At 40.1% G+C, this 24,017-nt stretch overlaps 1 protein-coding gene and 1 long non-coding RNA gene across 2 annotated transcripts; one reads left to right on the forward strand and one right to left on the reverse strand.

Moving 5' to 3' along the window:
- Positions 1 to 2,598: 2,598 nt before the first annotated feature.
- LOC149871923 (uncharacterized) lies at positions 2,599 to 13,605 on the reverse strand. Its single transcript, XR_016440321.1, has 3 exons — positions 13,494 to 13,605; positions 10,061 to 10,159; positions 2,599 to 5,329 (listed from the first exon to the last, which is right to left on the reverse strand). It is a non-coding gene; the product is annotated as an uncharacterized LOC149871923 (long non-coding RNA).
- A 23-nt stretch (positions 13,606 to 13,628) lies between these two features.
- Positions 13,629 to 23,639, forward strand: EMC7 (ER membrane protein complex subunit 7). Its single transcript, XM_090033478.1, has 5 exons — positions 13,629 to 13,964; positions 16,909 to 17,028; positions 17,940 to 18,078; positions 19,434 to 19,514; positions 21,594 to 23,639. The coding sequence occupies exons 1-5, from the start codon at positions 13,714 to 13,716 to the stop codon at positions 21,744 to 21,746; spliced, it is 744 nt and encodes a 247-aa protein (XP_089889604.1). The 5' UTR covers positions 13,629 to 13,713; the 3' UTR covers positions 21,747 to 23,639.
- The last annotated feature ends 378 nt before the right edge of the window (positions 23,640 to 24,017 follow it).

Genomic DNA, 24,017 nt, shown 5'->3' on the forward strand with positions numbered 1-24,017 from the left:
ATGCACCTCATATTAGTACGTATGCTGTGCACAACATACTGACAAACGCTCAAACCTGAATGTTTATCATTCACACTAAATTGCTCATTTAGCATTTATGCTTATTTAAAGAAAAACAATCAAACCTCTATGCGTATCATAAAAAGTATGTTTTATACAACATTAAAAATGCAGAGCCTTCCCTGCACACCCAGACCCATCCCTGGTAGTCCCAGTCACGAGGCTGGGTGAGCAGGGAATGCCCTCCTTAATCCCTGCTTTCCCCGCTCACCTAGACTCAGCCCTGGAGAACATTATTTTCAACTATCTTTTTTCTCATTAGTCCACTCACTGTGTTGCTAATGCCTCTCTTTTGATGCAATAGCTGTTTTGGGTTTTTTTTTACTGGTCCCAATAATAACTTTTAGGGACTGTTTTCAGCGAGACCCATCTCATTCCTGTCCTTCCACTTTCCTGGGTCTCTGGTTGTCTCGCTCACTTATTCTTGTGTTCCTCCAACTTCCTGATGAAACAGCATAGTCCCAGAGTCTGGCATAGGCCCCTGCCTGAAATCCTAACAGTAAAACATTTTCAGAGCTGCTGCTATCACCTCAGAGCCCAACTCAGCTGTAGCCACAGGACTTTGATTATAGCTATGGACCTACCTGAATCATGGTGAGACAAAAAGGTTTTTGCGGCCCACTTGCGGCATGCAGAGCCAATTTTGGGGGCATTTTGCAGTAGCCCCACCCCTTGGCATTGATTGGCAGAGAGGCCCTGCCCCTCAGTGCTGATTGGTGGAGAGGCTTGGGTGGGGGGAACGGACAAGGGGACAGCTGCCATTTATCTGCTGCCCTTGGTGTCACCCCACCAGCCAGCGGCTTCATCTCCCAGCAGCAAGGACCACTGGCTCCCACTGGGGTGCCAGCATTTTATTTTCTTTAAGCTTTTTTGTTGATTTCACAGACAATCCTGGATTTCGTGGTTTCCACAAAATCCATGAAACTGAAAATTAAGTAGGTCCTTAATTATAGCAGTAAAGAATAATAGCAAACAAGTTATGTGAGTTGTTCACATCATGTTTTTCTCCTTAAACTTGAAGATATGTCTGGAATGACCATTGTGTGTCTAGCTGCCTGTTGTGTGATTGCCTTCCATCATTAGGTGCATTTGATGATTCTTAAAAAACAACTCTCAAGATTTGGCTAAATGGACATATTATTACATTCTCATTTGCTGGCCCATTCACACCCAGCCATCATCTCCTGTGTAATCAATAAACAACAGGCAGCCTACTTAATAACCTTCTTCCACGATTCATATTGATCATTTTATTTTTATTGTTTGTTTTCTACTTTCTGTTTTTACTCTGGGACTGATCCATTTAATGGTTTTGTAATATCTGTTAAATATGAGCCTTTTCTAAAGGCATGTCTCTTTGTTGTATCATCTTTTCTAAAGGCTCATATTTAAGTTATATTTAACAGTTGTTCACTATTACTTTTTTCTGGTAGCCTCAAACAATTCTAAAAGGGTGGAGAGTTGTGATTTTCCTTTGCAGAAGTCATGCTAGCTTGCCCCATCATATTGTACTTAGCTAGATATTTTATTTCTAGCTTTAATTATTTTCTTAAAATAAATGTATTAACTTGAAGTTGCTAGTATCCCCCATAGAAACAGTATTAGCTTCTATAAAGTAGCCAATTTTAATGACAGATTTTTGCCAGCAGCATTGGTATTACATGTGAAGTTCTTTTACACAGCTTTTCCACAAATCCAATCCTGTCTGGTTGACTTACCACACTTAAATTATCAGGAGGGCGTTTCAGCACCTCTTCTGACACTTCAGTGTTTGACAGTGCCTCACCCTTATCACTTGCCAAAAGTTACTCTGAACTCTCTCCAACACCCTCTGGTGAAGACTGATACAAAGTTATCTTTGCTTCTCTGCAAAGTCCTTGCCTTGTCTGAATAATAATTCTTAGCACCTCTGCTTTTTAAAAAACCTGGAAACTAATGAATGAATTATTTCAGAAATCTTTGTGTGGAAGGCATTTGTTATTTGACTCATTCAGTAAAGGAAAAATAATAAAGGCATATTAAAGGATTTAACTCAAAGGACTTACTTTGAGTCACAGGAGGTCTGTGGCAAAGCTGGCATAAGACCTAGCATAAGAACTCAAGTATGCTTGATTCTCAAGCCCTCATATGCCATAAATTTACAAAGCAAGGCTTTATAACAAGGAAATCTGTGAGATAAAGTAACAAGAACTGAATTTGAAAACAGATACCAAAGCCAAGTGTTTGTACAACATTTCTAGGGAATATTTTCTATATTAAAAATGCTATTTTTTGCAGAGTGGACAAAAATGAACTGTTGTGGCAAAGCTACATTGTAAGGACACGTATCACTCACTAGAGTTCAAAATAGTGGTGCTTAGGCTAAAGTCTCTAAATGCAGATGATCAAGTGGGCATATTTTTTGGTGATGAAGTAAAAGCTAGTAAAATTCCTGAGTAATGATATTCCGGCTTAATAAAACAAGTTTCTCAATAACAAGAGATCTCAGGAACTGTAAAGTTACATGTATTTATTGTTGTCTTACATTTGTAATATACTTCCACAAAGATAATCTTTTAGTACAAATACAAAAGGAACTCTGAAAAAGAAATGATAGTAATTGGTTTTGGTTATAGGTAGTTTTATGCTTCCTGGCAGAAACTGGTGGAGGTAGCAACAGGCCACTCTTAAAATGATATTACTGAAGCCATTCTTCAAAGGACTCCCTACCACTTGGAAAATAATTATGTAATTGAAAAGAACCTGTTAAACGTGAAGTGCAGAAGTGAAATATGGCTGCACTGAAGCAAAGAGCAACACCCCCTTTACTATTAAGGGTAGGGGTGGAGGGGAGATTTCACCAAAAGATCATAAAATAACTTCTTATGGTGGATCTGGTTTTAAATACACTCATAAACAGTCAGCACAGGGAACCTGAATATGACTCAAGTATTCCTTATTTCCAAAACAAAGTCTGACAAGCTCTTATGGGAAATGTGAAATGACCCAATCTTCCAACAACTCAAAAGAGTAATTTTAAATATACAGCCAATGGAAAATTTTCTTGGCATTATGGAGATAATTGTTGCATAGCTCCGAGTCTTTGTTGGGAAGAGCATATTCTGCTCACTGGATACTTTGGTGTTTGGGTATTTTTTTAAAAGCACAAAATGTGAGTGAGGCATGCTATGAAAAATCCACCTCACTTATTTGGATAGTGATGTTAGAATGGATTAAAAAATGACCCAGAGCCAAAACATCAAAGTGAAAAATTATCAGTATGCCAGAGAAAACAAAATGCCACTGAAATTACATAAGAATCATGATCACCCTTGACCCAAAGGAGCACAGAGCTATTTGGACTAAACACCAAAGTCTACTTCTCATTATTAGACTGCTACTAATATTGTTTTAATTAAGCTCTTGTACAATTCACTGAATAGCAATGTGATATGCAATAAATTAGTTTGTTTACCATGGGATTCCAGATTAATAAGAGATAATGGTGTATCATTCACCCCAGCAGCTCATTTCAGCATGTCTCTTTGTTGTATCATCTCAAGCAAGCTGTGTCAATGCCTTAGGATACGAATCAAAGTACTTAGCAGAAAAAGCTGGAGAAACTGCAAAGAATTTGATTTATAAAAAGCCTCGGAGATTCACACCTACCACTGTTAGTATACCACAACACAGTTTACATTGCTTCCTTATGATAAACAGTTCAGAGACTTGCATGCAAATGGAGAGAAACTTTAGGGTAGTAGAATTTCAAGTTCTTTAGCTAAAGACAATTAACTCTGATGTAGTTACAAAAGAAATACATACCAGGAAACTGGAACACAGTACTACACTGGGGGTGCATCTACATGAGACATTTATTGCGGAGTTGCCTAATTAGGTCTGCAGTAGAGTCTCAGTGTCTACACATATTGTCCTATTAAGCCACAAGAAACTAATTAACTCCACTGCAGGTTAGTACTTGTAAATACAAGTACTATCCTACAACAGAGTTCTTTAATGTACAACGATGCACATGGAGATGCTGATGGGACTGGCTGGGGCACAAAGGTGGTTCAGTATGGGGGCTGCCTACCGGCTAGCTCCACACTGGAGCTCCCTTGTGAGCCAGCCAGCCCCTCCACAGCATGCTGAGCTGGGTTGGAGCAGCCCTGGATTGGCAGGCTGACCCCACTTCTCCTCTCACTTCCTCCCCTCCAGGCTCCCTGCCAGCCAGGGCTGCTCTGACCCAGCTCAATGTGCTGCGGTTCTGGGCACACATTCAAACACAGCACCTGGGAGCAATAAACTGAGGAATGATATGCACCCGAGTTTATTGCTTTGTCCCAATAGTAAGAGTAGATGCACCCTGGGACTGTTAGATAGTGGCTCCTATTGCAAGTCTTAGATTCCAAACAGAAAATGGATGGAAAGTTATCAGCTCTGCCACCAGCAACTAGGGTATAAATTCAGGGACTGCTCTATAGGAGGAATCAAACACATCTAAACAGAGCCACTGGCTGCATCTACATGAGACACTTACTGCACAGTAGCCCAAAACTACTGTGCAATAGCATCACGTAGCAGAAACTATGATGTGATGCTATTGTACAGTAGTCTCCGGCTATAGCCTAAGCAGTCAGGATCACAAAAAAAGTTGTTGATCAGTGTTCTGCACAGTAATGTGGGTTACTGCGCAGTCAGTTAGTACTTATTTATACAAGTTTATACAAGTACTAAGTGACTGCACAATAACAACTGTGCAGTCAGCATCTTGTGTAGATGTGGCCAATGAAAACAACTGCTTTCTTTCTTGAGCTTATTTAGCATGCTACTGAAAATACCTGTTCAGAGACAAAGTATGTCTCCAATCACGAACAATGAGCGCTGAAACACACACAAGCAGATTTTGACTGACAGATCCATCTCAATAGCAAAACAACACACTGCAGAAAGGACAGTTCTAAGAATAAGAAATGGTCATATGATAAGCAAACAATTGTGGTCACTTCATTTGCTTATTTTTCCCAAAGGTTAAGTTTTTCAGCACCATTTCTTCAGGGGAACATCTAAATTAGAGCAGCCTGTCACTGATTGCCTGTAGAATGCAGTGCTCTCAACATCTTTACAGCACATAGTACTGTAGTCCCATCCCTCTTAACCCTGACCATCAGGTTTTGCAAATATATTAGAAGCTGTCTTCTTACACTGCCTTCTTCTTCAGGAGAGACAGGAAAACATCCCTTGGGGAAGCTGAGTGTTGTGGACACTCTTTACACCTGACATACAGGAGCTGTAAGAGAGATGAAAATCTTATGTAGGGCTTGCACCTAAAAATGGATAAATCTCTCAAGATAGTATTGCACGTGCAAACATAATAAAACATCTGAGATTCTTTGTCAATGTGTTGTAAAGTAGGTAATATACTGTATTACGGTGAGGACACCTTGTGGCTAAAGTTGTATATTATGTAGTCTGAACCCAAATGGAAAAGAAAATTAACATGGCATTTTAAATACATACCAAAGCATCCCAATTTGTATATTCTTGGCAATCTAAATGTTAATAATGAGCAGATCATTCTAACATTATGTAAATAATTGTTCTCTATGTCTGTAAAAGCAACAATAGAGGAATTTAAATGTGCTGAACACACACATTCCCACATCCATACATGATTCTTGTATCTACATAGCTCAATCCATGGTATAATTGATAAATTACTGTGTGTACAATTACTACTGAATAGAGATAATTCCATTTAGGCAGAGGTACATAGGACCAGCACTGAAGCCAAATCTATTTGTTTAATCAATGATTACTTTTATAAATATGGCAGAAATATATAATAGTTCTGAGAGCTATGTGTGCACTATAGCTCAAATTTCAACAAAGGTAGGTATAGTGTGGTCAGATTTTCTTTTCTTTCATTTGTTTTCCTTACAGCAGAAATGTGTGTACTATTTCCCTTCTTTCTAACTCAAAAGTTGCTAAAGGCAGGGGCTAGCATTCTTTTCAAGCAACAGGCAAAAACAAGCTGGTTCAAATCCAGCGTGGACCATGTAGCTTTGGTGGTGTGTCAGCAGTGAGTGGGGTTTGTCTGCACTCACGCTGGAACCCAGAAACTAGGAACTGTGCTCAGTTTACCACTGCTGCTGTTTCCCAGTACCCAATCTCATGCTGGGGTGTGAGCATACCTTTCAGCCAGATGTGAATTACACTGTGTCCAGGCAGCTGCTGCTGGCATTTCTCCCCAACCGCACCTCCCCCACTCCCAGCTGCATCCACACTGCTGCTAGTGAGGAGCTGCACCTGGGCTGAGCAGCTAGAAGCTGCATCCACAGTGCTGCTGTTTCTCCCTGTCTCCCCCTCCTCACCCAAACTGCAGCTCAGGTGCAACTAGAAGGTGCCCAGCCCTGGCTCGATTCCCCACCAGCTGGAAGCTGCGCTCGCACTACAGCTGAGGAACGGGGTGAAAATGTAGTATTGCAGTAATTATAATTGCTTTGATTGCTTATATTGTTATTTTTCTTTTTATATAATGAAATATTTAATCATTAAGATAAAGTTAATCTTGTTATACTTTACTTTTTATAATATTTTTATCAGTCATTATTAGTGATCTGGAATTAACCATCTATTTTAAATTTCCTATTGCTTAGTATAAATGTATTTGACCTATTGGTCTCATGATTTTAGAACTTAAATTTAGTATAAGGAAAATGCTTATGCAAGTTTTGTGACATGTCTGGCATCTGTGGAAAGAGGTAACAAAAGAGTGAATGATGTATGTATGTTTGTGACAACATGCAGGAAAACAGTCCTTTTGCAGCAGGTGAAAATAGCCTTCTGTGGTTTAAAGATGAAAGGCTGTAGTGACGTCCAGTCAGCAGTTAAGGATTACTAAATACTAGATCATACTTCACCCTGATGGTTGAAGACTGCAAGCAACACCCCCCCGAAGATTGCAGACAGCAAAGTCAGAAGATCATGTCCTACCAATCCCAGCCTGCCAACAGGACAAGGAGGATGACCTTTGTGTCTGACTCTGAGGAATCTATAGGCTTGTATGGACAGCGTTCACTATAAAGAATGAACACAAAGACAAGGCTTTGGGTCTTTTCCACCTGCAAGGAGGAGGAGTTTTGGGCGCGTCCAGCAAGACCCAACTCCATCTCTCGTGGTCAGTCTGGCTGGCCACCAAACTGAGCTGAGCAACTTTAGAACTTGGCAACACCTTAACCTTTGCAGGACTGTCTAACTCTGTGTGTGTGTGTGTGTGTGTGTGTGTGTGTGTGTGTGTGTGTGTGTGTGTGTGTGTGTGTGAGAGAGAGAGAGAGAGAGAGAGAGAGAGAGAGAGAGAGAGAGAGAATGCACGTGTGCTTGTCTCGTTTGTAGGAAATGAACGAATTAGTGAATGACTGAATATGTATGGTAATGAGTGAAGCAGACAACCTTACTATTCTTTATCCTTTTCATGTTGCATGTTTTGTCTTATGTTCCAATAAATGCAGCATTGTGCCTTATCCCCCTATAAGATTCCTGCTTGTTTTTAATTCACACTGTATACCCTGTGCACACAACAAAGAGAAGTGGCAGCAGTGCAAATGCAGCTTCCAGCTGCCTGGCCCTACCATGGGCATGGGCAAAAGCAAAGCCTTTCTGCTCTGCAGGCCAGATCCAAAGGCTCTGCAGACTAGATTCAGTCTGCAGGCTGGATGTTGCTTATTCTTGTGGAGGGGAGGGGAAATTCATCACTGGAAAAAGATTAAGCATGGAAAATTTCAGACCAGAATGAAAATATTTCAGAAACATGTAACCATACACAAATGGAGCAATGCAATAGAAAGCGTTTTAACCTTAACTATAGTAAATGCTATTGGCATCAGTTCTAAAGAGATTATTAAAACAATGGTTGGTTTTAGGCATATATTATTAGGAGGAGTGGGGAAATATATCCCTGACTCAGAAAGGAAGATGACGTAGAAGGAGAAAAATGGGAGCTGACAAAGTGGCACCAAGCAGGGGAGGGATGAAGAGTGTTCTTTCAGAAAAAAAAATGATTATCTTCTTAAATTTCTATACTGTATCTATTTGCTATGGTGATGGGTGATGACAAGTTGATACAGAGTTCTACAAAGTATTCCATGGTTTTGTGCCTTTTTCCAGAATAGTGATGTCTTTGATGTACAGTGTAAAAAATTACACAACGGAAAGCACCACATGCACTGAATTTGAAACAGGTACATTGTTAGTAGCAAATAGGGAGCCATGGTGCAAAGATACAGCATGCACTCTTCTCTGCTCCTACTTTGGAACAAAAATATCTTGAGGAGTCCTGTATTCAGGGAAGCACAAAGACTGCATTTGGACTCTGATATTAGCTTACCAATTATGTTCTTAATTTAAAAAATAATAAGCTATGTTAGATGTACTGTACAGTCAGTGTAATACTAGAAACTACCAGTAGGTGGCACAGAGATTCCTTCTAATGATAAGTCCATAAAAAACTGGTGTTAGAAAAGAACAGGCATAGGTTGCTGACTTGTCTACATAAATTGCACATCTACATCAGGTAAGCTGCCTACAGGTTGATGCAAATGAACTACATGCCTTTTGTGTTTCACAGGTTATTATGCTGGATGGGAGAAGTAATGATTTGATCTTTGTACTCTTCTGAGTAGTTCTGCAGCAGAAATTACTTATTTTATTAATAGTATTAAAAATAAAATGTACAATATACATGTACAGTGCACTGTTTTGTGTTAATTGCTATTACTATAACATAGCTTAATAAAGGGTCTCTTTCCTAATGCCCCAGGTAGGCTTTTTCCCTTGACAGAGTTCTACACCATTACTGATGGCTTCCTTTTTTTTTTTTTTTGAAACCATCAGGAAGTGAGTACTGAGTACTGCTTCTTCACTTTCCCCTTGGAAGGTTGTTGTGGATGGTATTCTCAGACTCCTGATCTCCTGCATAAAAGATTTGCCTCGATGCAAGAATTCTTGTGTCATTGATAAGACATTTGAGAGTCCTCTGGGACAGTGAAGTGGTAAAGTGAGATACAGAATACTTTCCCAAGGTTACTGGGGATGACTGCTGCTTTAATGAATAGTAAGCAAGTCAATCAGGAAGGGTGACTGCATTAGGGACTACAAATCTGTACCAGATTAAAAGAATACCACTCTCATGGCTGAATAGACCGACTTTAACCAAGTTTGCTAGGAATCAACTTGAATTGCATCTGCTAAAAGGGTCCATGGGAGAGAGATGTCTCTGATCAAGTGTTCCTGTTCACTCAACATTTAAAAGATGAAGAAACAGATTTTCAGAGGGGCCAGATCATCAGTCAGCATCTTTCTCCACTGGCACAAGATTTATTTATTATCCACCTTGGCTTATAAAGGAAACACATTTTGAAGGCATGACCCAAGGTCTTTCTCCTTTCCACTCAAGAGGCCTGAGAAAAGGAGATAGAAGACCACAGGGGCGAATCCAGGATTTCCTAAAGGGTGGTGCAGAAGCAGCTAACTGCACTGCAGGGATGGCTATGGCTACACCTCCCCCTCCCCATGTGGGCACCATGGGATTTCCTTTCCCCTCTCCCCTCTCTGTGCTCAGAGACATGTCACCTCCCATCCCATTCTACTGCTCCCCTAGCTACCACTGCTGCTGTCCCCAGCAGTCCCAGGGAGTAAAGGAAGCTGCAGAGCCATTTCTGCACACTCCAGGCAGATGCGTAGGGGCTGGGCTCAGCTAGGAATGAAGACAGGGACAGTAGCAGTGAGGACAGGCAGAGGTTACAGGTTCCCCCTCCCCATGCCTGCTCCCAGGGGAAAGGGGAAACTATTCACCCACTGTGCTGTTGCCAAGCTGAGCCAAGACCCTATGGTGGGCAAAAACAGTTCTGGAGCTTCTCCCTTTCCTTATCCAAGGTGGGAAAAGCAGCAGCAGTGGGTGAAGGAGCGGGAAGGGAGGAAATGTGCTTCTCAACATGAAAAGGAAGGGAGGGGAATTTTTCACCTGCTTCAGGGACTTAAAAAAGTCTCTGGAGGTTCCTGTAGTGTGCTCCAATCCAAAAGGGGTGCTGCCAAGTGACTGTGCCTCCTCTGAAGCTGTGAACTGCAAGCAACAAATTAAAGTTTAGTACAGATTTACGTGAAAAATATCCCTTCTATCCAGGTTGCAAAAACACCGACACAGAAATATGATTTAACTATGTGTTTTTGTAAAATCTTTTTCCCTGTTGTGAAATCCTCTTGGCACTATGTTGTTCTCCTGTGTGCCTTGGAATGTAACATCTGTCAGAAATACCACATATTTTATGGAGCATATAAAGGCTGGTGCTATTTTGATGCGCTATTCTGGATTGTCTGAAAGTTTCACCAGGTCCCTCTGCTGCTCAGTTGGTATGTTTGACCATTAAGTGTAGTAACATGGGGATAGGGTTGCAGTATTATCAGTATGGTGATATTATCTTATCCTATCCCTCCTTTTCTTTTGACACATTATCACCTGTCAGCTCTGAGACATCAGCTCTCCGACTCTCGAGCTGACAGCTTTATTGAATGAGCAACAATTGGTTGAAATGACTAACTCAGACAAGACTGAGAATGTTTGTAAGGAAAGCCTTTTGAGCAGTATGTCATCACTTTGTGAGAGTGTATGGCTATGTACAGGCGTTACATTTCTACCTGGAAAAAACCTGTTCTCCCTGTAGAAACAACAAGTGTACAAGCATTCATTCAATTACCCCAAGGGAAGCATGCCCTTTCCAGGAAAAAGATCTTTCAGGTGTCAGCCCTGAAGATCTCCTTTGTGAGGGAGTTTCTCTAGCAAGACTGAATATTTTTATGTTAGTCATTGTTGATGCTGCTGGGTGACTTGGCTAATGGCTCCTGGGTTTACTTTTGTGCCAAACTTATTTGAAGTTTCTGAAACTGAATATCTGGGTGGCTTATCTTTTCAGTGTTTTCTACTGCAGTATTTCTGAGGCAGTTTAATGTTCTGCATTACAGGCACCTCTATGTAAACATCATGTAAAAATTAACCTGAGGGAAACCTTCATTCTGGAATACACAAAGAGCAGAGATCCTCTCCACATTACTAGAATATGGTACAGAATCCAGTCTCTCTTCTACAGATAAGTGGGTTTCTTAGGCTGACAGCTTACGTGTAACCATCTGCTTCAGTAATAATTGTGTAAGGCAAGAGCATCAAATTCAAGAGTTGGTCAGCTGTATCTAGACAATGGGAATCCTTGCAGACAAGATCCAGACCTCATGGCTCCTTGTGGGGCAGACAACCCACTCCTGGAATCCCGTTTGTGTTGCTTCTTCCCAGGGTTACCAGAGCAGCTGTATCAGCACTGCCAGCACGCAGGGGTTAATGTCACCTGCTGCAGATTTGCATGCTGAATAGCAATAGAAAACCACAAAACTGGTGGTGGGTAGGGCAGGGACCACAGTGGATCTGGCAGCTGGGCTGAATCTGGTCTGTGGGTTCTGTGTTTGACACTCCTGGTGTAAGATAACATTGAGTTAAATGACTCTCAGAATCTACCTGCTACCCTTAGCCCAAATTAAGATTTTGCAGCTTGTGTTCCTAGCAGAGCCGGAGATGCTATCTTTTAAGTATATCTGATAAAATAAACTAGTGAGTCACAAGAATTACAGTTTCTTCCCACTTATTTCTACTCATTCATCATTTTAATCTTACAAATCCTTGCAGAAGAACAATTCAGGATATCCCATACGTTGACAAATAAACGGTGGCTTGGTATAGATTTGTCTTTACTGAATGTCTGCTGCTGACAATGACAGCTTCATCATCCCAGGAAAACAAAATACTTACACTAGCAGTTCCCAATGTCGAAACCTCAGTTAGGGTCAGAACATCAGCAGATGGGGTCATGAGGGTGAGGGTCTGTGGGTTGGGAGCGACGGGCCATGCTGAGGAAATGGGGCCATAAATGGGGTCATGCTGAGGAAAAGTTTGAGAAGCACTGACTTGAACCAAAGGGATTTACATTTAATAGGGCAAATGACTTCAATCAGCAAGCAGAAAATGCTGATTTAAATAATAAATTTTTAATCTTAATTCTTTTTGCACCTTTTACTTATTTTCCCAGGTAAACCCAGTTCTTACGGGTTTGCAATCACTTCATATGCAACTAAATACAACCATACTCTAAAATTCCTGCTATTTTTTGCTGACCAGGAAATGCACATTTGTCCTTTTTTAAAGCAATTATGCAGCTTAATAGGCATGTATTTAACCCATAATTTTCACATTTTACATTAGAAAACCATGAACGGTACATTTCTTATTCACTAGATGCTGAGTGATGCATTTGGACTGAAATGGCAGTTCAGCTAAGAATGAGCAGTGGTGGCTCTTGAACACTATGTTTGGGGGTTAAACCCAATCTCTTACACGTACTAGAGACCTAGAGAGGGTATGGGGAGAAAGCCTTTATCAAACCATGTTTTGTATTTGAAGTGAGCTGATCTGGGAAACCAAGGGAACCCTCCTCGCAGGAAAGTGACCACGAGCATATATACACATACTATCTGTTCCAATGCTTCAGAAATCCAGCACATAGGAATAGGCTCAATTAATCGAATCTGTGGAGCACATGAACTAACACACCCAGCGCTGCTGCCTCATGTGCATCTGTATAAACCACGGGCACATGTGCCCCACCAGTAACCAGTCGGGGCAGGGGGGTGTCCCCCACAGTCGATCACAAAGCATCTTATCACTACGGCTGCTTCCGGAATGGGACGTGGCTGCTTCTGGGAGTGTCACAGTGCTCCCGCTCCCCAGCCAGCTCTTGTAGGCAGGGGCACCTGCATTCCTGCCCGCCCGACACCTAAGCAGCAAGTGGGGCCACATGGACCCCCATGCGTCATCACTCGTATAAACGGTCGAATATGCATCAGCACTAAGAAAATGGTAGCAGTGTGCTTGGAAACTAAAAAACCTTCATTTAGTCCAAAAGCACACTGCCACCACTTTCTCAGGGCTGACATGCAATTCACCATTTATACCAACACATGTGACGACACAACACCGGGCCCTTTTAAAAGACCTCAGCACTGTATTGCATACATGCATGCGTGTGCCCATTACCCACATGGGTCACACGCACCTATTCAGGTTCCCCTGGGTGAGTTGCTGCTCTCCCAAGGAGCCACCAGCCTACACTTGTTTCTCCCGGGACACAAATGGCTGCTCCAGAAGAATAACCTAGGCCCCACCAGGGTTCAAACACTCCTGCAGAACAAGGGCCTGTGCGCTTCTAGTGGCAAAACACGCCGCTACCCAGGCTCCCGCGCCCCCTCTCAGGTGCAAGGGACAGGCACAAGTCCCACCCCACCCCGCCCGCAACTTCCGCCTCAGCGGCAGCCATAGCAAACAGTCCTTCCGCCAGCTCCTGCATCACATGACTCACAAGCGGGCAGACGTTCAGCAGATTCCTTCTCCGCATGCGCCGCGCTCGGGCTCAGGTTCCCGGCGCGGACCGCACTACGCATGCGCCGCTCCCTCCTGCCGCTCTTTTCCGCATGCGCCATTCACTAAGCGGTATGACCCTTTTTCCGCGCTTGCGCGGAAGGGGTTTGACCTCTGGCCTTTCCCCCCACCTCCCCGGCCTGGCGACACAGGGTGCTGCGATGGCGGCCTGGCCGGGCGGGCTCTCATCGCCGCTCGTGCTGTTGGTGGTGTTGCTGCTGCCGGCGGGCTTGGCGGGCTCGGAGGCGGCGGCCGGGGCCGGGCCGGGGGAGGCGCCGGGCGGGGCGAGCCCGGGCCCGGGGGAGCGGTTTAAGATCGAAGGCCGGGCCGTGGTGCCTGGCGTAAAGCCGCAGGACTGGATCGCGGCCGCCCGCGTGTTGGTGGACGGCGAGGAGCACGTCGGCTTCCTCAAGTGAGCGCCGGGGCCGGGGCCGGGGCCGGGACCGGGACCGGGACCAGGGATGCGCCCCCCGCCGTGCTGTGTAATACTCTCTCCTGGAAATCTGGGGTCCCTGACGCCCCGTCTGCGTCACAGGGGCGGGTGACGTCACAGGCGTGACGGTTTGTGGAGGGGAGGGGAAGAACTGAGCGTCATGAGTTCCTTTTAGCCTAATTAGGGGAGGAGCTGATGTGAAGGTGGCCGCTCTGTGCAGGGGTCCTGAGTCACTTGTGTGGGTAGTGACAGCCCTTGCGTCCCAGCTGCCTGGGTCTCTGTCCAATTGCAGCACAGCCTTGCCCCATGTCCCCAGTGTATTGAGAGGGTTTGCCAGGCCCTTGCCCCTCACCAACCCACAGAAATAATCCCATGACCTGATCTGGCTGTTGGTTTCTTTCCTTCCTGGGGATGGCTCTAAAGCGCAGCTTCTCAGCCTGGGGTGCCTGGAGATCCTCCTGAGCAGGGCGCACAATGTTTGCACTGTTTGGTTTACCAGTGTGTTTTGCCAGATAAACCCAGATGCTTCCAGTAGCATCTTCTTTGCAACAAAACTGCGCTCTTCTTTGCAACAAAACTGCTCTCCTGTTTTTTCTGCACTCAAAATAAATAAATAAAAGTGGCAAGCAAAGTGCTGGCATTTTCTGAGTGGTTCCGCGAGTCTAAAAAGGTTGAGAACCACTGATCTAAGGATACTGTTGAGGGCCACCTGGGTAAAAGAAATCCACATTTAATTCTGACCTCAGTGAATACCCTGGCAGTTCTCACCTCTCACAGTGCAGGTTGTAGTTTTTGATGCTTTAGCACTCATGCGTCTCCATTACTGTCAAGTTTGGGTGACGTGGTCATGATGATGTATGATGATCCAGGAAAAATACAAGAGGGGTGGACTTTTTTGGGTGATATCTTTTACTGGACTAGTTGTAACCCTCTCAGTCATGGAGTTGGTCCTGTAAAAGATACCACCCACAAAAATCCTTCCCTGTTGGTCAGGATTTTCTCTGTTCTGGATTTCTCAGATAGCTAGGGCTAAGTGCATGAAGGCTTTGACTGAGAAGTAACTTGCACTCGATTCTGCGTCCAATAAGGAAAAAGTTCAGAGAGGAGTATCAGAAAGATATCTAAGCTATAAATTGGAGTTGGGGTGGCTTTAGTGGGCATAACTAAATCATAGCGTCCTGAAGGCACTGGTATATCTAGGCACTGATGGAATATAATCATTTCTAAATTTTCACTCTTGACTAATTTGTGGGAGATGCCTAAACTGTGAAAGCACTCTTAATTAAAGCATACTGCAACTATGAGGAACCAACTTCTAGAAGATCATTTACTAAATTTTACATGACCTAGCTACAATGTTCATTTTTCTTTGCTTGCAGAAAAGTAAAGAAAGCATCAGTTTTGCTATAATAATATTTCATCTTAGTAACCTGGAAGAGTTCAGCATGTTTGTATGTTGTTATCCGAGTCCTGTATTGCAAGAGTGAATAGTGTGCCTTAAATAGCTCTAACATTTCATAGCAGTGAGACTTCCATCTGAGTGACAAGGTACAGGTTTGCCGTGTCTTGTCATTCCTCATGGTTGGTGGCTGGTTGCACTAAAATGGACAGCTAGCTTTTTGAGATGCTCACGTTTTCGATTCTCAAAAATATATTCATAGTAGTAATGATACTGTCCTTTTTTATTGGAAGTGATAGAGAACAGGCTCTTGAACTTTCATATAACCTTTCATAAACTTAAGCCTAGTTTACACAGGTTAGTGATGAAGTCAGTCGCCAGAATTGGACAAAAACACTAATATTTGAGCAAATAACTGCTTTTCTTGAGTCTTCTATTTTTTTAAAAAAACTCAGCTAAAATTGTACCAAAAGAATCCTGCACAGTCCATATGCTAGTGGAATGTGTTCTGCACTCCATTTGTTTAGGGGGGGAGAAAATGGTGGATACACAACAAAATGTCTTTAGGTAATTAAAGGATACAGAAACAATCTGTATACATATATCACTTAAAGGCTGTCATCTCTATGTGGGGGAAAAAATAATTTGTACATCAATTGGGGAGAAAACAGGCTGAAAACTCAAGGGCAAACCCTATTATAAAGTGTTTATAGGCTTTACTTCACTGGAATGCATTTCTTAAACATACTAACTCTTTGCATTTTTGCTTCCTTGTGAAGTTTTAAGAGCATCTGAGAGAGACTTTGGAAGGAGGAGGGAGACATTCCTCCTATTTATTACTTTTACAGTGACCAGGAACATTAACTCTAATTTTCCTGGGGGATCTTTGTAAGTGTCTATGGGAGACCTGTGAGCGTTCACACTTTAATTGGAGGGGAAGGATTGTGTAATCTTTTAATCTAAAATATTCATTGCGTAGTCACTATTTCCAGTCTGACTAAAAAAAATCACTGACCCTTCCATCATTCAATTTTCATCATTTCATTTTGGCATGATATCATACAGGTTTCCTGCATAGACAAAATCTGAATTATTTTTCTTCACTTAAAAACCTCTTGCTCTCCATAATGAAGCAAAATATGCATAAACCCAAGTTTTTCCTGTGGCAGTTTAACTGTAAGAGTTGCAGAAATATAAGACTTCAGTTATTTAGTGCTGGCAGAAATACCAAACACTCTGTACTTTGGTGGGCAGAATAAAAGTTTGAGTCAAATCCTGTTAGGATTTGAATGCATGTTATGATCAATCTGGCTTATGTTCATGATCTTAAGTGATTGTTATTGGATATAGTAGGTTTTTGTGAAAGCACTCCAGTTTAGATTCTCCTCCTGATCACTCTTACTTAATTGCTTTATAGTAGAAATCTTGTAACTTTTAGTATGTATGTATGTATGTATTTATTTTATATCCCTGGTATGATATAGTATATTGAAGTATGGTGGATTTTTATTTTTATTCTCCCAGGACAGATGGAAGTTTTGTGGTTCATGATATACCTTCTGGATCTTATGTAGTCGAGGTAATATCCCCAGCTTATAAATTTGAACCAGTTCGAGTAGACATCACTTCAAAAGGCAAAATGAGGTGAGCATCCCTTATTGTTTCTGCATTAATTTACTGAACCGAATTAATAACCGTACTACCAGCCAGATTCAGTGTTGCTTAAGCACGCTGTAATTCGGATAGGGGTGATATTTTTCATTTTATTAGCAAAACTTTAACTTAGAAGAATTAGAAGAGTTGTTTATTTCCTTCCTTCCAGCAGGCTGACTTCTTGGGTTGACAGTTGTCAGCTTGAAACAGAATCTGCCCCTAAATTCTCCTTCATCTTTTAAAAAAGCTTTAGAATTTTTTTCCTGTTGTAGTTTATAGTCCTTTTCTGTCTTGCATTGTGAGTAGGTGAGAGACAACTCTCTTAAATCTGTCTTTGCTGCTTTGTTCATATTCTCTTCCCAAGTAGTTGATTGGAGAATGGCCTTTCTTTTTCCATAGAAGGAGCAGGCTGCCATGTTTAGTATGGAGAATGAAGGGCTAACCTTGTCTCTCAAATACGAAATATGCTAACAGCCTCTCTTCTGTTTGTCTGCTCCTGATTTCCAAAGCCCTTCTCATCTGTGGCAATGCTACCTTTTATCTTTTTTTTTTTTTTTGAGCTATAGTAGTGTCTTGCTATAGACAAATATGTGATAGTGTGCTATTATTCAATATTTGCCAATTGCATTGCTTGCTTTTCTGTCCCTTAAAAGATTGACATCTGAAATTAAGAATTGCAGTAACTGATTCTTTGTGCTTATTCATAATATTGTTTTAATGAAATAACTCGTGTCAGTTCAAGGTATTTTTTCTCACCAAAGTTAAAAAACTTAACACTACAACTTTTTTAGGCATCATACTTTTTATTAAAGGCAATAGCATCATTCCAGGATTTAATACAAATGCATGTCAAACTTGAAACTAAAAAGTGCTTTTAAAATTACTTAAATTTCCTTCATTAGAGCAAGATATGTAAATTACATCAAAACCTCTGAAGTTGTCCGGCTGCCATATCCACTTCAGATGAAATCTTCTGGCCCCCCTTCTTACTTCATAAAGAGAGAGTCTTGGGGATGGACAGACTTCCTAATGAACCCGATGGTATGTATACAAGTAGCACACAAAGGTATTTACTGCTGATTTGGGATTTTACCTACATTTAGTAGATTTAGTTTCCAGCTACAACAATTAGAATTCCAGGCACAGTAAATTAATTATTTTGCACTTCTAGAAATGGAGAAAATGAGCAGAAAAAGTGCAGGTCTCAAGATACACTTGTTTTCAGAGACATTACATATGAGACGGACATCTCTAGGGATGGATGGTTACCAGCTGCAGTTGCAAGCTGGTGGTTAATGAGAGAGCGTTACCAATAATTGGATGAAGCCGAAGACGCAATATAGATTTAAAGTGTCATCATGTCAGCTAGCAAGAGAATTGTTTTGCTCTTTGTTGTATAAATAAGGAAAGGCATTAGAGCAGGATAAACATAGCCATACTTTCAAATAAATAATAAATAGTTAATATTTAATAACTTCACAGTAAAGTGTTAATCTAGTGATTGAGTTCTTTGCTCTTTGCACAGTTAAAATAATTTGTCTGATGAAAGTCTTACTTTTTGCTTTAAATATTTAAGTAGCATATAAATGATCGTGTTATTACGTCTTAATATGCTGAGAAAAAAATTGTGCTCATGGGAGACCTCTCAGCAATAATAAAAAAAAAAAAATACAGTGCATCTTAAAGTTGGTGAAGAACTTGCCTTTGTGTGAAAATGAGTTAAAAGGCTCGCTTGGTCTCATTCTTTGCTTGCCTTTAAAATGCTGTCATTGTAAATGTGCTTGATTAGCTTTTTTTAGGGAGTGCTCTAACAGTGTCTTTTTCTGTAGCAAAGCATAAGCAACTGATATAAAACCTGGTAGAATAAATACTGCCCAAACTGTATTATGTTCTTAAGTTTTTTTGGCAGTCTTAAAATATACTAACAAATAGTAATTGTACATGCTTACATGTATGTTGATGTTTAATGGAAGTCTAACCATGGATGGCACAATTAAAGGTATCCCTCTTCTAATATGATTTATGATTTGTAATTTTTAAGGGCATCATGTTACAGATGGATTTAATGATGACTAGTTTGACAGGGAATAGAACTCAGTCCTAACCAAATTCTTTTAGATGTTTTTAATGTCCTTGGGAGTGCTCACAATTGAATAGAATAGCAGTACTTGGGAAATTAACAAATAACTTATTTATCATAACACATCTTTATCTATGTTCTTGTTCCTTGTGGAATTTAGACTAGGTTTAAAATTGAGCTAATTTATGCTGTTTGGGTTACATCTGGGCCCACAGATGTCTTCATCGGCAGAGTTGTAATTGCATTTTAATTATAAAAAAACATAACCATTTTGAACTGTGATTTCTAAGCTAAAGAAATATTTTTTTGTGTGTAGGTGATGATGATGGTTCTTCCATTACTGATATTTGTATTATTACCTAAAGTTGTGAACACCAGTGATCCTGATATGAGGCGGGTAAGTAGTAAACTCAGTAGGTGAAACCTTGTGGTGATCAATGGTAATGAAAAGTGTAGGAGAAAAAGTTGATTTTTTTGGGAAGCATTAATAGACCACTGTGTTTATTCAGTGAAAATACAGGTGCAAGTTAAGTTATCAGTTCTAGTATTTCAGACCAATGAGTCTACACATGAGTCTCAACACAAAATTTAAATTGTTAATTAAGTGCACCTAGAAAAGGTATTGTAGCTTATATTTTTCCAGAACTTCTATAAAAAAAAAAAAAAACAACAACAACTCCACCTGCTTCTTCTGTTTCTCTTATAAGTCTCCTAATTTTTGTTCTTCTAGATAGGTTGATCAGAGGTTTACAAAATACTCTATTAAGTATGTTTTATGAGGCTAAAATACTACTGTTATCTTCACCTCCTGTCACTCAACCAAAAATGCAAGGCTCAATGTACTATTTAACTGCTTTAAACTGTGACCAAGGCATTGATGATATGGAATCTTAATGTAGTCATTTACATTTAAGTGATCTTAATGTATTGTCCTTTTACCATGCAAAATGCCAAATAGCGGAAGGCTAGGACAAAATGGAGATTCAAGGTGTTTAGTAAATGTTTTCTGTTGTTTAGAAATATGCATTGCCTGTCTTCGGGTGGCTTCTGCTTTTGGGATTCGCTTGGTTCCAACTCTTCTTCCTCTTAATGACCACTGTCTTCAGTAGTACTTTACAGGTGTTCAGGCATCTTTAAGGAAGGACCTTTAAAAATAGTATTGGGAGAGGATTAATGTCTCTAGTTTAACCTTAATAGAAACTAAAATGTGAGTATAAATAAGTTTGAATATGAAATACCATTACACTAGAACTTCAGAGATTGCATTAATAAAAGCTGTTGTTCCTTTGGTGCATGCCACCTATCTTTTTGTGGGCAGATGGGCTACTTGCACAGTTTTAATTTTTATTAACTGGGTAATGGTGTTCTTATTAATGAAAAATTCCAGATGGTAAGGGACTTGATTTCTTTTGAAACAACTTTTAGGCACATGAAGCATAGAATCTGTGTTAAATTAAAATATGACATGCTTTTCACCAGCACCCTCCCTACAGTGTAAAGTTCAAATTCATTCACTGATGAAGGAGATTTTGTATTCTCTTCAAAAGTTTGCTTTTTTTCTGTTCAAACGGTTCACATATTTATCAAATACATTAAAGGGAATTATGCAATAGCTGTGCTTCCCGTACAAGCATTAAATACAAACAAAATATCAGCAAAAGGCTACTCAGTCGACTTTTTTGAATACCTCATACTTGAAAAACATTTTAATGATTATTGAAATAAAACGGTTTTGGATGTTTGCCTTTCATTTTTCTAATATATAAAATCTTTCCTTAACATGCATAGTATTACACTTTGGAAATATAATTCAACTTTCTGTTAATAACATTCTTAATTTCCTTTAAAAAAAATAAGTGTTTTACTCTCTCCAGTTGAAAGGATATTTACACTAAACCGACTAAAGTAATACTAGCCACAGAGAGATAGATGGCCCTGCATGAAGACTTTTTTTGGACATGGAAAAGGAAGAAGTTTTAAGTCTACTATTAAAAGGCATTAGATCAAAATAAAATAGTAGTTCATAAATTGTTGACTGCAGGGCATTCTTGAAATTTGTGCTAGACTTTCACTAAATACCAATTTTTGTAAGCTGAGTCATGTCTGCAAAACTTTAAAGTATGCAAAGTTTGTAAGAGGACAGAACTTAATGGTTTAATAAGAGCTTACATGAAAATGATAAAATAATAATATTGTGAAGATCAGAGTATTTTAGTTAAAAGTGCCTTTAAAAATGACCTGTAAAAGCTACTTAAGACGTGGTTGTCTTGTCTATACCCAGTGCTTCTAGTACTTTTTAAGTTCTGTGTGTAGTGGGAATTTGGCTGCGGCTGCATAAAGAAATTAGTGCTGTGTCCCTATCTATAGAGACCTATTGCACAGTAAAACTATGATGGAGGGAAATGCTAACTTATTCACCTGGTATTTCACTTGAATTTTCATGAGTTTAATTTTCATGCCTAATTTTTACATGCAGGAAATGGAGCAGTCAATGAATATGCTGAATTCCAATCATGAACTGCCTGATGTTTCTGAATTCATGACGAGACTTTTCTCGTCAAAATCTTCTGGCAAGTCTGGCAGTGGTGGTAGCAAAGCAGGAAAAAGTGGTCCTGGAAAAAGGAGGTAGTTGTTTCCTCCTCCTTGGCCTGAATTTGCACAATTATTTGTTACGTGGTATCATCTGTATGTCTTGCAAAGTTAAAAAGCCACTATTGTAAACCTTATCTGACATGAAAAATGACCTGCTACTACTGTTGTATGTGGTGTAGCTTTTTTAGTGTATTTAAGCTGTTTTGTACTAGGCAGCAAGCAAAAGAGGACCTGGCTTTAATACTCTATCTGTGTAAAGTCATTATTAATGATACTGAATTAACTACTTTACTCTGTAGAGAATGACATTAAAGTAATTAAATTGTATGAAGTACTACTATACATTACTGAATAAGTCTTAATCCCAAGATTTCAGTATGTGTAAAAAGTGGTTGCAAAGAACCTGGAGGCCACTTTTAAAAATGGACTTAATACTATTTTATAATCTGTTCACTTCTGAAATGTATAAAACTACCCTTAAGCTCTGTCAGGTTAATTCTGGATCCCCAATATTCATACAATAAGGAACATAGTTCAGGTCCTTCCATTTATACTGAATGCATTTTTCCCCCTGATACATAGTTGGGTCTTGCTGGTTTTCTTATTAGGTGTGGTATTAGTCTGGCCAGTTATCAGACTTGAAGCCAAGTACAAAACTTTAAAAGCCAACTTTGCTACTGTATTTTCAGTTTTACTCCCATGTTTATACTGTTCCCATCAAACAGTATACTAGAATATGATTACATTATAAGGTTTTTGTTGGGCTATACACAGTCACTTGGGACAAATTAGTTTTTTATTGTGACATGATAGGCTGTGCTATAGTTATTCATTCATTTATTCTGAATGAAGGGACTCTTCAAGCTACTCTGTTACATTCAGGTGGTGTATACATTTGACAAATCTCCACTTAATGAACACTTGTATGGTTAAAATTTAAGGAACTCCTGTTTTACCTCCTTAGTGCCTCTGTCTTTCATTTTTGAGCTCTGTCATGAATAATTATTTTCGGCTAAACCAAACATTTACTGTGATATAAATCCTGTCCTGAACACTTATTTATTGGAAGAGCTCAACATGTTAGTTATTCTTAAAATACCTATTTCAGTTGGTTATTCTTTTTGCAATTCAGCTTTTCTCATTGTTCACTGATGTCATAAATAGGAGCACCCATGCAATAGGAGAAGGTGTATCTGATATCAAAACAGTATTTAAAGCTTGGTCACTGTGAAACCAAAGCAAAGTCAATCCTGATGCTCACTTGCTCAAAAATTTTAATAGGTATTTTCCAAACTGCAAGCTCAACAAGTGTTTATGAAGATGGATTTATCCAGTCTCTTAAGTTTTAACATTGCAGCATCATGAAATGTATGTTGATGGATGCTTTAACTTGGTGAAAACATGGTTTAAAGCACTACTTAGCTGAAAATTGCTGATTTCAACTGTGCTTGGAATAACAGAGCTGATTAAATAGTCAGTTCACTTTTCCATCTGTCCACTCACCCATTAAAGGTTAGATTTTAATAAACATTAAACTTAACCAGCAAGTAGGCAGCAGGAGGGGAAAACATCAATTATCTTATGGTACACATTTATAGCTGTGAAACATAAAGGCTAGAAAAAATAAATACTTGTTCACATGATCAAGTTAATGCTTAAGCAGTAGGAGGGAAATAAACAGCGGTGTCTTTCAGCTGAGCTTAAAGAGTTTACAGTCTTTCAAAAGGAAATTGTGGGTAGTATATGTATTTTACATAAGAAAAAGCTCTTTGTGACAAGTATTCCAATATTGCCTGGTAACAGAAGGTTGCTGAAATAAGGCCTTAGCTGTTCCCCAGATTCATATTGCTTCCATAAAAATTGAGCTGTAATATGCTAAACCACCTGGCACAACAGCACTTTAATAAAGGACTTGTAAAAATACATGGAATTTGCTCTTGCAGTGGGTGAAGCTCTGGACCTAGAAAGCAGGGTTCTAGCTGTGGGATTGCCAATATGCCCCTAGATACAAAAGCTGTGGTTGGAGGAGCTGAGGATTTCTCTCACTGAATAAATAGTATGATGGTTAACTTGTATTAATTTTTGGTTTTAATTGCACTTGTATCAGCAGTTGAAAATATGAACAAATAAACCTTCTTCTGTTGAGGTAGAGTAAATAGAATTTTCCAGACTAGTAATATCCCTTCTTCCTTCCATCATGTCTGTTGGGGATCTTGTTGTGGTCTTTTCCTTCTCGGCCTCTTGAAGGCTCAGATCGAGCGAAAACATTTATTCTTCAATCTGTTCTTGGAAAAATGAAGTTCTTCCT

This window comes from Crocodylus siamensis, chromosome 2 (assembly GCF_052110815.1).
Source record: "Crocodylus siamensis isolate JL-2025a chromosome 2, ASM5211081v1, whole genome shotgun sequence".
Taxonomy (NCBI): domain Eukaryota; kingdom Metazoa; phylum Chordata; order Crocodylia; family Crocodylidae; genus Crocodylus; species Crocodylus siamensis.

Excerpts from the sequence above, each read along its gene's own strand:
- EMC7 (XM_090033478.1), top strand. The coding sequence starts at position 13,714 with ATGGCGGCCTGGCCGGGCGGGCTCTCATCGCCGCTCGTGCTGTTGGTG. Across the intron at positions 13,965-16,908 it reads GAGCACGTCGGCTTCCTCAA|GACAGATGGAAGTTTTGTGG; the intron begins GTGAGCGCCGGG and ends TTATTCTCCCAG. Across the intron at positions 19,515-21,593 it reads GTGATCCTGATATGAGGCGG|GAAATGGAGCAGTCAATGAA; the intron begins GTAAGTAGTAAA and ends TTTTACATGCAG.